This window comes from Anastrepha ludens, chromosome 3 (assembly GCF_028408465.1).
Source record: "Anastrepha ludens isolate Willacy chromosome 3, idAnaLude1.1, whole genome shotgun sequence".
Taxonomy (NCBI): domain Eukaryota; kingdom Metazoa; phylum Arthropoda; class Insecta; order Diptera; family Tephritidae; genus Anastrepha; species Anastrepha ludens.
The window spans coordinates 121,444,624-121,458,742 of NC_071499.1; the positions used below are offsets into that span (position 1 = coordinate 121,444,624).

The 14,119-nt window shown below is 33.3% G+C and overlaps 1 protein-coding gene across 2 annotated transcripts in view; it reads right to left on the reverse strand.

The window, feature by feature from the left end:
• The window catches only part of LOC128858947 (serine/threonine-protein kinase minibrain), a 133,263-nt gene that overhangs the window by 42,257 nt on the left and 76,887 nt on the right, over positions 1-14,119 (reverse strand). Inside the window, exon 1 of one of the 2 annotated variants that reach the window (XM_054095559.1) lies at positions 1,604-2,444. The exons of the other annotated variant lie outside the window; for it this stretch is intronic. Coding sequence (XP_053951534.1) covers positions 1,604-1,811 — 208 coding nt within the window. The 5' untranslated portion in view covers positions 1,812-2,444. Of the gene's footprint in view, positions 1-1,603; positions 2,445-14,119 lie in introns of those variants that run through there. 2 annotated transcript variants of the gene reach the window in all.

The following is a 14,119-nucleotide window of genomic DNA, read 5'->3' on the forward strand; positions in this document are numbered from 1 at the left end:
TCTAGTTGAGGTAAAATATCATATCAATATGAGCTCATTCCCATGACAGTCGGTACTACGCTACCAGAACGACCCGGATTTTCATCCGTCCAAGGACTGTCACGCCAGCGGCATTTCCCGTACATATTGTTTACGCTGCTACAACAACATCAATATGAGCTGACAAAATAAAAATTAAGCAAAAACTAAATATTTGGAAATTTAAAAATTTTAAATCAAGTAAAAAGAAGTTAAGAATAAATAAAAAATAAAAACAAAAAAAAACTTAAATCAATTAAATAAAATTTAAAAAAAATTTTAATAAATAATAAAAATTAAAAAAAAAAAATGTAATACATAATAAAATAAAAAAAATAACTATAACAAATAAATAATATTAAACAAATATAAAATAATTTAATAAATAAAAACTAAAAAAATTTGAATATATATTACAATAAAAGAAAACTAAATCAAATAAATAAAATTAAAAAAAAAATTGAATATATAATAAAAAAAACTAAATCAAATAAATAAAATTAAAAAAAAACACACATTTAAAGTATTCAAAGTCTTTTAAAACTACATTTGTTAAATAAAACTAATGTTGTTAAATAAAATAATAGGTAGTGGCTTGAATTATTCAAATTTGAAAATTTTTTCACATATGTAAATAAGTTTTTTTATTTTGAAAATTTTCTTTAAACATAAAATTAACTGGAATTTCTTAGGTTCGGTTAGATTGCAGCGGCTATGTGCACCATGTGACACACTCAGGCCCATAGCCTTTAGTGAATGTGCATTGGGACTTCTCCTAATCTCCCTAAAACCAAGATCACAACTTTTCAAAATTTCCCTGATGTTCACAGTGCTTAGATCATCCAACTCATTGGAAAATTATCTACCTAAAGTGATGCATCTTCGTTTGGATGGAGCAGGACAGTGGCACAGAAAGTGCGAGATCGTCTCCTCCTCTTCTTCGTTTAGACAGCTTCTGCAGAAATCGTGTCTACACGCCTAACCTCTGAGCGTGTCTGCTTATAAGGCTAGGTTTTTTTTTGTTTTTTGTTTTGCCTCAACAGGGATACTGTACGCTTAGCGTTGAGAATCGGCCTCAATTTTCGAGTGATTCTGCAGGTGGGCTCGTTACACCATTTTTCACTCGATTTTCCTGAAAATAATTAAAAAATAAGTATTCATTTTAAAAAATTTCATTAGGAATGGTGGTGCCGATTCTCTCTAGTTCAGCGGACCTTAATTTCCCCGGAAACTCATGTTACATTTACACGAAATTACTCAGCCATCTTGTAAACGGATGTGCGGCATTTCGGGGCAACCTTTGAGGTTGTTGATAGCTTTGTGAGGGATTTTATGGCCGCTTGACTGTGAGTGGAAATTTAGATATCACATCCTGATATCGCGTCACACTGTGCCCATCTCACCGCCTCAATTATTAGCATAAGTTCAGCCTGAAAAACACTGCAATAGTCGGGGAGTCGAAAACTAAACGAGATCCCCAGAAGTTCGGAATATTTATGTGTATGTTTTTTTATATTTATATGTATGTTAACTCTAAAACTAAACACTTCTCATATTCCTTCAATATTAACTAGTAAAAACCTACAATTTCTCAACAGTTGCTGGCCATTTGTCACAAAATCGTTGCTGTCATTAAAGCTGCTGTTGTTGTTGTTTTCGTCGCAATTATTGAAAATGCCGTTATTTTCAATATTGTTGCTAGCCGTAGTGCTGCCGTCCAGCATTTCCCAATCGTTATTGAGTTTGGCGGTGGTGGCCAAAGATGGCCAATAACCCAACGCGGCGGCGGACATGATTTGTGATGGTGGGCAGGCAGTATTTATTTATTATTGAAAAAAAAAAACCGACCGACTTTTTATAATATCGATGTCGCGAATATTTTCTTTACAGTTGTGGTTTAACTTACAAAAAAAACCAATTTATTTAAAACATTTCGAAATAATGCAAAAAATATTTTTTTTCTAGAATTATCTTCGCCTAGTTTTAATTTGTTTATTTATTTTTTATTATTTTTTAAGTCAGCAGTTTAAATATAGGTGCGTGGCTGTGGCGGCGCGGTTTGCATAATTTTTGTTCTCTTTGTTTTTGTAGCAACTTCGATTTCACTATTTATGTATAAGAAATAAAATATAAATAAATATTTTTTCGAGTTGGTCGCAAAAATTTGTTATTTTTGTTTTTAAAGAAAAATGTATGTCAAGTGGAGCTACGAATATGTAGTTGAATGCTTTTTTTTATTTATTTTTTGTTGCTGTTGTATTTAAGAACTATTTTTCACTTCAATTTGTAAGCATTTCCATTTATTCTGCCTTAGCACTAACAAATCTGTGGCTTAGCACCAGTTGTTCTTTTTTTCCTCCAACAATCTACGAAATATTTATTCTTTCGCACTTTTGTCTTCCGCGCCGCACAAATTTCCACTGAGCACTGCAATTTTTCACAAGAGTCGACAAATTTTAACGCTATTCGTCTGTCTGTTTTCATTTTCAAAAATAGCAAAGAAACTTGTCTGTGTGTTTTCTTTTTTGCATTTCGTAAATACGGCGCACAAAAAATGGAAAAAAAGTATATAAAGTGAAGCGAAGTGAAAAATTGAAAGAATCAACAAAGAATTTACCAAATTGAATTTAAGATGTGCCTGAGCACCAAAAACAAAAAAAAAATTTTAAATATAAAATATTTAAAAAAAAATGTAAATATATGATTAAAAGAAATCTAAAATATGAATTCGAAAACAAAATAAAATATGAATCAAAAATTAGACCTTATTTTTTGTTTTGTTACTTTTTATTTTGTCAGATTTAATTTTTTTAATACATTTTTTTTTTGCTTTTTTAGATTTTGTTTCTGTTTATGCCTCATTTTTTAATACATTTTGCTCCCTAAGAAAAAATAAAAAAACCAAATGTATAAATGTAGCTAGAAAAAAATAGATTTCATTTCATTTCATTTATTGCCCAAAATCATTTTAACATAGGGTTTTTACAAAGTTATGATAAAATTAGATTATTTAGCATTATCCTAACATACATTTGTATTTATCTAGGAGGTTAAAACTTATTTTTCTTTTGATTATACAATAGGTTATCATTATTATTTGGAATGTCTTTGGCATAATTTTAAAACTTATTTATATTCTCCCAAAAAGGGCTTAAAAAGGAGATAACGTATAATAAACTTCTATAATTTATTTGGCTATAAATTGATCAATGTTATAAACTAAATTTTCATCGTTGAAGTTGTAAGTATTGTATCGCCTATGATAATATATTGCTTAACTATTTTTATGTAACATATTATTATTTTTTAGTATTTTTAAATATATTGGTGATAAATATTTTTCTGTTAGAGGTAATGATATTTCCCTTGCCTTTGACAGATATTTGTTTATCAGTTCATTTTCTATGAATGTCAGTTTATCAACAAATCTTACTGACGATTTCATTAAGAAAAAAAAATAGATCTAAACAAATTAAAATCATAAAATTATAATTTTTAAATCGTAAAAAAGTTAAAAAATAAAATGAAGACATTCTAAAAAAAAAAAATAATAAAAACGAGATATATTGTTGCAATGTTTTTCTTTAATTGAAATCTGGTAGATAATCATGGCATCTATTTTTGCATAAATATCCGGCGTAGCTCCGCCGCTGCCACGAATGACATGCTCCATTCGATCAGTTCAATTTTTGACTACTTTTTCCAAAAAATTACGTAAAATTTTCCACGTAGTCACTCGAAGGACAAAGGCCAAAAAGTTGAGAACGATGACGAATCGACATTTCGGCGTCTTCTATTCGCCATTTCCCCAATCGCTTCCCTATGCTCAGTTAACTTGACGAAAAATGTGTATGCGAAAGCAACAACAGGGTAAGAATCGCTGCTAGCGAGTATGGCTATAGCTCATTAGACGCACTGCCTTACCAACACATGTAATATAGGGCAGCTCCCTTCCCGCGTTGCCAACATATATTTATTTCTACCAGTACTTCATCTATTCACCACTTGCTAACTCTTGACGAAAAGAAGAGGCCCTATGAACTTTGTATACAGATTTTTTTCCAAAGTAACTTTTCACAATTTGGAAACGTTCTTCTGACCTTAAACGATTTATGGTAACTTGCCAAACCTTATATATCAACACATAAACAGAAATGTCAACACAGTTTGCCATTCGCAGCTGTTCTGTTAAACCATAGCTATCGATATCGATAGTTCTCGTTCCCAGAACGATACCGGAACGACCCGGTTATTATGCTGCTACAACCATAACAACAACATATCGATGATTCTCAGGCTGCTAAAAACCCACCTGGATGATTTCAGATAAAGAACCAGAGATTGAAAAGCTTAAGAGAGCAAGCGAAAATCCATACTCACAGCTTTAAAGCTGTTATAATTATTTTGGTGTATTAAAACAACTTAGAGGCAGCAAAAAAAACCCCACAAAGAAAAAAATACTAATAAATCACAACCAGCACTAAAAATGCTTGAAAGAAATGCTAATCGTGAGCATAAATTTACGAGATCACTTGTTGTGTCTTACTTCTTTATTTTATTTCATTTATTTAATTTTTTTTTTTTAATTCTTTCGTCGCCTTCTTTGCTGTTCTATGTAGATACAAAATGGTACAGCGCATGTGCGCTTCGATCGATGAGTGACGATTATTCGTCGTCGTTCGCCTGCGAAATTGCAAGTATTTTAAAACAGCACGAAATTCAGCGTCACGTATTTATTTTTTGTTTTCTTGTAGTTGTAATTGTTGTTGTAGCTGTTGATCTTTGCATGGAATGCGCCGCAATTGATGGGGAAATGTTGTATTTTTAATCACCAGATTTTAACGAACTTTGACAGTGATTGTGATAAATATTTCTCGGTGTTCAAAAAGAGCACAAGGTAATTCATGTTGTTTTTATAAATTTTTGGCAATTTCTTTAACTACTACGGGTGGGTCAGCTGAATAACTAAATTTTCCAGTGTTTTATTTAAATACAAAAACATAAATACAAGAATTTTGTTCCTTTAGAGCACATGCACGGAAGTCTGCTATATGGAAGAAAATGCTTAACATCGTAGGGAGAAAACAAAACTAAATAAAAAAACATAAATGAAAAAATATATATAAAAAAAGAAATGAAATAAATAAATAAAAAAAAATGAAATTTAAACATTGTCAAAAATCCACATCGTATGCAACAAAAAACAAAATACATAAATAAAATAAAATGATTACTAATAAAAAAAGAAAATAAATAAGAAAAAAAAATAATAAAAAAAAAAATAAGAAAGAAAATAAAATAATATAAAAAAGGAAAACAAAAAAATTAAAAAAGGAAATAAATAAAAAAATATATAAAAAAAGAAATAAATTATAAAAAAAATAAACATATAAAAAAAATTAATAAAAAATAAAATAAATAAAAATAAAATGATATTAAAACATTGTCAAAAATTCACATCGTATGCAACAAATAAATAAAATAAAAAAAACTACTAAATATAATAAAAAGAAATAAGAAGAAAAAATAAATAAATAGGAAAAATAAAATAAAATAAAGTAAATAAAAAATTTAAATAAATAAAAAAGAAATAAATAAAAAACAAAAATAAATAAAAAACATAAACAAAACCTAATAAAAAAATTTAGCTTTATTATATTGAAATTGAAAAAATTAAAAATATTTCTAAACATTTTGCTTAAAAAGTTGCGAATATTGAGAACAGTCAATTCCAACAAATTTATTAAAAAAATGTTTTTCAAAATTTCAAACTTTTTAGTCAAATTTTTTAGAAAAATCCGGCTATGCAGTTTTATAGTCCGTTCAATAATTTTTATGTTGACGATGTTTCGCTTAACGAATGCCTGAATTATTTTTTGGATATGGCTAACACTGTTAAGATAACATTTTGTTCGATTCACCACTTCACTCCCTCGCTAAAGAATTTCGCTGCTCCCGAAGTGAAAAATTTATATGTGAATGCAACAACAATTTAGCGACGATCAAGCGACTTTGCTCATAGTCGCTTAGCGCACAGGCGATATGCTTTGCTTATTGAAAATCATAAATTCTTACATTCAATTCACTACATTCTCTCTTTATTTTTTTTTTGCATTCGTGTTACCTACCCCAAACACAATTTCCATTTCCAAAGAGTAAAAGCACACGTGGGTGTCTATGCCCGAAATTCTGGTAGAAAAGGTAATACAAAGGAAATTATTTTCTGGGTTTCGGGTTTTTCTTGTTAAGAAATTCACACAAAACTCAATCTGCAGCAACTCCAACTTTACGGTTAAATTTGGTACAACTAAATGCGGTTTGCTTCTTCCATGAAATACAACAATAAAATGTTGAAGGTTGAGTATGAAGTAGGTGGGTAGGTATGCATGTCAGCTTCTTAACGCATGTGTGTGCCATTCAGGTAGAATAGTAGTGGTTTTAATTTCGGAAAAAAACCCACCGCTCAAGCAAGTAAATATTCGGCGCTCGCAATGCGCATGGTGCACTCTGGCGACTTCGACTGAAAATATGTATGTTAAAGCCTAGACAGAGGCGGCGTTAATCGCGGTTACTCTGCTTAAAATTGTAGCGTGACAGGCGGTTGTTACGCGGATTAGTGAACAGCTGATTTGCGTATTCGGGTAATTTTGTCGCTAAAAAATGGATTGCAGGTAAAGAATACGGGTATTATCTGCGCTGATACTAAAAAATTATTATTTATTTAAAAGAACTCTTAAAATTAAATTTCTCAAACTGCTTCGAAATATCTTATCAAACTGGTACGTAGAACCGGTTTGAACTCGTCATAGGACGTGACTTTGGAATAGTACTTAGCGTACAAATCTCTATAACTAAAAATCCTCAATAAAAATTTTATCACTTTATGCCATATGAGCCAGCACCTTCTCCTCAGCTGTACTGCTCTGGCCAGGCTAAGATTCAGGCATCTTGGTTCTCACTTTTTTGGTACACTTGCGGATATAGCACATTTAGAAATCACAACTGGTAAATTTCATGAATTGTTGTTGTTGTAGCAGCATAACTATTCCCCATACATGCTGAAGAGACAGTCCTTGGTCGGATATAAATCCGGGTCGTTGGTCCGACTGTCGTGGGGACGTAAATTTCATCAGCATCTTAAAACAGTCCATAACCTCCAAGGTAGCCATGAAATGCCGTACATCTCTTAATGAGATGGCTGAGCTTAATGATAATATGGGTTCCTGGCGATCGCGATATTGAGGATAACTGCAGAGCCGATGAACTAGCGAGACTCGGCACCAAGTTGACCGATGAGTACATAGACAATGTCATAGGCATACCCTTTCAAACATGTAAGCTACTTATCCTTGAAGAAATCGTAAGGAAAGCAAACGAAAGACCGCCTGCAAAATCGCCCATCAACTGTGGCCGACTCTCAATGCTAAACGCACAGAATCTTTGCTAAGCCAAAATAAGCACAGTCTTAGCCCACTGATTTCAGTCATAACGGGACAATGTCTAATAGGTAGGCACGCCCAAAGGCTGGGTGTGCAATCACATGATTTCTGTAGAAGTTGTCTTGATGAGGAAGAGGAAGAGACAATCTTACACCTTCTGTGCCATTGTCCTGCTCTATCCGGACGGAGATTTGCTATTCTAGACAGACAATATTTTAACGAATTGGAAGATCTCAGTTCCGCAGAAAGGGGAGGTATTCTAAAATTTTTGAAAAGTACACACTGGTTTTAGGAGAAATAGGGAAAGCTCCCCACGCGGCATCACAATGGCCAATGAGCCTGAGTGTGTCTAACAGGACAACCGCTTAACCTAACCTAACCTAAAGCAGGTAACGCAATTGTAATCAGCCACCGTTTGATCGCCACTCTTCCTTATAAAGCCCCCTTTTCCTTATTCTCATCTATTCTGTCCTTCCCTCCTTTGTTTTCCTCTGTATGATATCACAGTGATAATGTGTTATAAATTCTTTCATTTAATTTATTATAATAATGTTCGCATTTTGGATAAGTGGCAGCCCTTAAAAGAATTACATAATAAAGGCTCCTCAAAAGTTTTGCATTTGGTTATATTCCATTTAAATACAATACATTATTTTTAGTTTTAACTTTTTAGATAGGTGATGATAACAGTCAGCCGAATAATTTCGAAGTTATTAGGTAACATACGAAGAGAAAAAAAGAAATGAAAAATAAGAAAACAGAAGAAACAAATTTAATATTTTTTATAGATGTATGTATGTATGGATATGTGTTCCGTAAATGCACAAGATCTCAAATTGAGTAAAAAAATTGCAGTTATCAGCAGTGTCCTTTGACGCCTACCTCAACACCACCAATGACATATCGCGCTGAATAGTAAATTCAGACTTTGATCGGCGCAAGTTCCTCTGAGGCGAGTCGCATGCAGCCTGACAACTAAAGCAAGTAGAGAGTAAATATATTCCAAAAGAATGCTTGCAGTATTTCATATACGATTATAGCGAAATTATTTTATAACCCAGTCGTAAAAATCTTACTCTTGTTGTGCCCTAACCTTCGCTTTAAAAACAACTCTCGACGAAACCTTAAAATACCGCGTAAGGCAGATATCTCGCTCTCTTCCTCCTTTTTGACATATTCCGTTGACACAACTATGTTATTTTGAGACAAAAAAAAATGTAAAAAAAAAATATTTTGAAAACAAAAAAATTATTTTGGGAAAAAATTATTTTGTTGCAGTGTTTAAATGTTAGCTTTTCTTGTTCTTACTTTCACCATACGCTGGAACACCACATCCATTCTATGCATCTCTGTCCCGGGAGACTATGGAGACTGTTTTTTAATAAACAATTTTAACAATTTTTGAATTGGCAACCAGTCAATAAAAAACATGGTGTAATGACATCAGCTGACATTAAAAACACAGCAAATATAAAAATTTGCGTATCTATGCGCACTTATGATAAACTGTGAAAAAATTTCACACACATTTGCCGTCGTTGAGTTTAACGAGCGATATTAATTTGGAATGCATGAGAAAATCATAAAATCAACGGCATATCGGCGGCATGGCATGGGTGATATTTTATTTACAATTTCCACAGCGGGATAATGGAATGTGTGGCGATATCGAGCGAATGGGAGTATACAGGGTTGTCCACATATATGTATGTATGTCTGATTTCTTTTTTAAATCCTAAATTGTTGTCTGTTGTCTCTTTTTGGCCCTTGGCTGCCAGTGGGTGGCATTTCACCGACACAGAGAATTTAGTAAAAAAATATCTCGCATTTTAAGCTTAGAATGTCCAATTGACTTTGTCATGAATGCCTTTTTAGGACAGTGCGAATTGTGAAGGGACAATTTGGCCTTATTTTCATTACTTTTTTTTGTCGGTGGTGTTTTTGCCTCGGCACACGACGGTTATATTCTTAACTAACAAAATTAACACATTTGCGCGTTGGAAAACCCGCAGGTAATTGGCGAGAAAACGATTGATAGTTTGATGCGTTCTCCGGAATGGTAGCGAGCTTGAATAAATTTTTATCTTTTTCGAAAACGCTGCTGGCAACGCCATTTCGATTAGAAGTGTAATCGACTTTGTGAGAACCCACAATTTGGAGGGACACAGTTTTGAGTAATGATCAGTTATAGCAGGTTTTGTTATAGCACGCCTTACCCCTCACCTCAACCCATTAATTTGTTGATCTTTGGAGCGCTAAACTTAATAATCGTCTTATTAGTCAGCATAACGCTGTCATTGGCATATCTCAGAGCTGTAATTTATCCTAGTTAAATCATTTTTTATGCTGAATAAAACATCCATAATCGATTTAGGCCCTTAAGATGAATAAACATATGGATCTCGTGAGATGGGTCGATGATCTTTGGAGCGCTAAGCTTAGTTATTACCTTATCAGTCACCCTGACGCTTAATTTGGTTATTTCAGAGCTCTGATTTATCCTCGTTAACCCATTTTCCCCGAATATTCCGAAGATCGATGATATACAAAGCATCCAGAAGCGATTTTAATTTTTAGGATGAATAATCGGGCTCTTTTTTGAGATAGCGCCACAGAGTAACAGTAATTTCGTGCGAAAATTAGTTGTCTAGAGGGCCGGTATAGCCAAAGGAATAAAATCATAGTTCATATAAGCAATGTTTGATAGCTCTAATTCTTTGCATCAACCTCTACGCGTAGCGTGGACGAAACCAAGAAGTACTCTCTTTTAAACGGACAACGAAGGAACTGAAAATGTTGTCCGCTTATGAGAAAATTGTAAAAGGCTAATAATGTGAGAGTTGTCCACTCAAGAGAAAAACAATTTAAAAAATTCTTAAGGATTTGTGGTATGTATTGAAAAATTCCTTCAATGAAAACGCCGAACTTTTTTCAATCCCTCTCCATATACACACACACACAAGTATTTTAGCATGACCATATGTATGTATGTATGTATACGTGCGTACCCATTAGCTAGCGGCAAATTTCCGTCGCCACCAACACCACCAACCACCAGAGTCAGCATGCAAAAGTATGGCAATCGACAATCGACAGTCGCTCAGTCAGACTAAATGAGCACACACAAGCTCAAAAAAACAAAACTGCTTCTGAATGAATAGGTGCAGATATTTTTGGGGTATCTGCTTGATGATTGTTGCCTCAGCTCGTGCAAGTATTTTTGGCAAATGTGCTGTGTTGCTTGATAAATATATATCTGTTCATACATGCACTTATGTATGTGCGTCTGTATTTAGAAGATGCTAACAGACTGACTCAATGACTTGCTTGATTCTCAGCTAGCGGCAAATGGTTGGAAATACAAATCGAATTGAAAAGCGACTACAAACTGTTGCAGCAACAACTACATATGCAGTTGCTAACGATGAGCACAGAGAAAAACTTACCGACAAACTGAGAGGAGACCAAGCAGTAAAATCGACTACTGGCAGTTGGGAGTTTATTGATTGATAGGCAAAGTCAAATGCAAGGCAATATTTGTTATTCTTGTTTTACTTCTCATTGCCCATTGAATGTGGTTTAGTATTTTTTCAAAATTTTCACTGCAAGAGGAAGTCTCATATAGTAGAAGTAGATGTGTTCATATGTATATGTATGAAAATATTTGAGCGCATTATTGAACAGTACAAAAATGCAGGAAGGAATTGCTTTGAGTTCGAGGTAATGGAATAATTTAAATTGTTGCTTAATTATATTTTTCCGACTTAATTAAAATTAATTGCATGATTTTTTGGATCAGCCCAGTGTATTGAACAATTCAATGTTTATGTATATTATTGTAATTTAAATATAAAAAAAAAGAAAAAAAAAAGAAGTATATCCTCAGGCGCCACTATGCATAGCTCTCCCAGTGATGACGCAAAATTGATGAAAATTTCGAAATAAGTTGCTTTAACGCTTATCGCATTCTATAAAATCCACTTTATAAAATTTCGCACAAAAACTAAAACAAAATTTCATTGATGAGAAAATTATAAATTTTTATTTTAATTCTTGTATTAAATTTTTTCTTTTTGGTTAATTTAAATATTTTTGACACATAAAATTTTGCAACCGCTTTATTAGAAAGGGGTTTGATTCGGGAGTGCGTATGTTCGAATCTCCTTACATGAACACAAATAATAGAAAAAGTTTTTCTAATAGCGGTCGCCCCTCGGCAAGCAATGGCCAACCTCCGAGTGTACTATTTCTAAACTCCTCATAAAAACAAGACGCACACCAAAAATAGGAGGAGGATCGGCGAAACACCTGAACAAAGTTTACGCGCCAATTATTCATTGTTTTTTTTTTTTTTCAGAATGGGTTGGTGCGTGACTTTTATTGAGTAAATGCAAGTACAGTGTAACCTCTCCTAATGGACACCTCTTTTAGTCATTTATCGAAAGAAGTTACCCTCTTTTGAATGCATACCTCTGTTAGACGGACAAAAGCTGACTGACGATGAGTGTTCGCCAATGAGGGGCTTCACTGTACATACTCGATACTTTTCGTTCGATAACAAGTAGACTAAGTATCCATACTTTCGAACCATGTATTGAGTAGGCATTGCAAAAAATAAAAGCGTATATTTCACTGTTATTCCTAATATGAATCGCCCTGTGTTCTATAAGTGCTTAATTACCTGCGAATACGCCAACGTCGATATAATGCGACGTATACACGGCCCAACCTTTCGAGTGAAACTGTTAAGTGGATGAGATACTCGTATAAAAGTTACTGAGTAACTATACTATTTTTCGCTTCGCGCTGAAAACATTAGCAGACAATACTAAAGATAGAGGACGACTAACTCAGTTATTGCAGAAAATAAGCAAAGAGGAAGAAGAGTAGGGTGAAAAAAAAATATTTTCTTAAAAGTCAAAATATTCAACGTAGCTCTCTGGTGAAAAATAGGTGTAAAATATAAAAATCATTCCAAATAGTTGGCCATGGTGAAAAGATTTTGAGGTGTGCTTTTAGCAGACCGTTATTCGGCTTTGAGCGAATTTGACGGAATCAGCTGATGGGCTGGTGCCACTTATGATGTGTTTACAAAAAAAACTGAGATTGTATTGGTGATTTAAAAAAAAAACATCAACCAATGACACTTCGTTGCCGCCTGACCAACGGCTGATGGGACGAATGAATACATGTGAGATGATTGTGCAACTGTGTTAGTGATATACGGAAAAAATCGACACAATCTCCGCTCATATTGTTTCGGTGCCATCTGAACAACAACTAATTGGACGAGTGTGTCAATACATGCGAAATGATCGTGCAAAATTTGGCTGCATAAACCCTAAGTGACGTGGCAGCCCTTCACAATTTTCTTTTTTACCACAGTTAAGGTGCAAACCTGATAAATCTATCATCCTTGTCTAATTTGCGGTGTCTTTGTACAGAAAATATTTCGTATGGAAAAATTTACAAATTATTTTTAAGTAAATTTCACCCGTTTCTAAACTCTTCACACTTCCAATTGTATAAGAAATTATATCAGCTGAAGTAATAAGAAGACATTTTTGAAATCTTTGGCTTTTAAATTTTGTATACATAGAAGGCAGCCGACAGCTGAATATAATTCGAGAACGCTGCCTTATAAGACCTCCACTTCAAAATTGTATTTGCCTCATGGAAAAAAAATATCTATTTTTTTTTATTTAATTTCTTTGCGTCTTATTTTCTGTACCTTAAAAATTTTCAATATTAACAAAAATAGTTTCTATGAAATACGATGCAAAAACTATGTCAAACTGTGTTACTCTCTTATTTTTTTTTATATTCTCAGTCAGTATTTGGATGACTAAGCTTCTGATTGTCGACTGAATGAACTTTTTTTGGCTACTTTTGATGACTAAAACCTGAGTCATCGTAAAGTAAAACACAAGGATTAGTCAAATAGTATATGCATTCCTTCTGACGTAAAACTGGTCATCGTTGTTTGATCATCTCTCCAAACCCTTTGGAATTTGTCAGCATATATGAGAGGATATAACACAAAAGCAAGAATCATAAGCTGAGTGGAATCTAATATGAACTTTATACTTCATTCTAAATGCATTCATAGGACAGTCATAATTTTTTTTGAAGCCAAGGACTGTCACTCCAGCAGCATTCCCCGTACCTTTATTGCTTCTACAACAAGAAAAACAACAACAAATACAACAAAAAGGCACACACTGTTTAATCTACAGTTTAACTTATGTGTGCCAAAACGACTACCAAATATTATTTTTGATACTGACCAAAGAAAGAAGGTGGCTGGTCGTTTGAGGATGAATTTATATTAGCAATTTTCACGAAAACATTCGATATTTTATAAATAGAGTAGAATGGGGTAAGATAGGTCATTTTTTTTTGAAGAGCTCTTGCTACGGTGTTTTTGCATTGATTTTGAAAAATAAGCAAGATTTTGAAAGGTTATTTATCTGCTAACATTTTGGTTATACTGACTTATGTTTGGCTAAATATTTTGGAAGCTGCATTCAATAAGACAAAGGGTCTTTTTTTCGATATTTTCAAAATCGGGGGGCACGATAGGTCACTATATGTGAGGGGAAAAGAACAATGTACATGGCTTGGAAATTAACGTTTTAACCTTTATTTATAGAGTATGAACA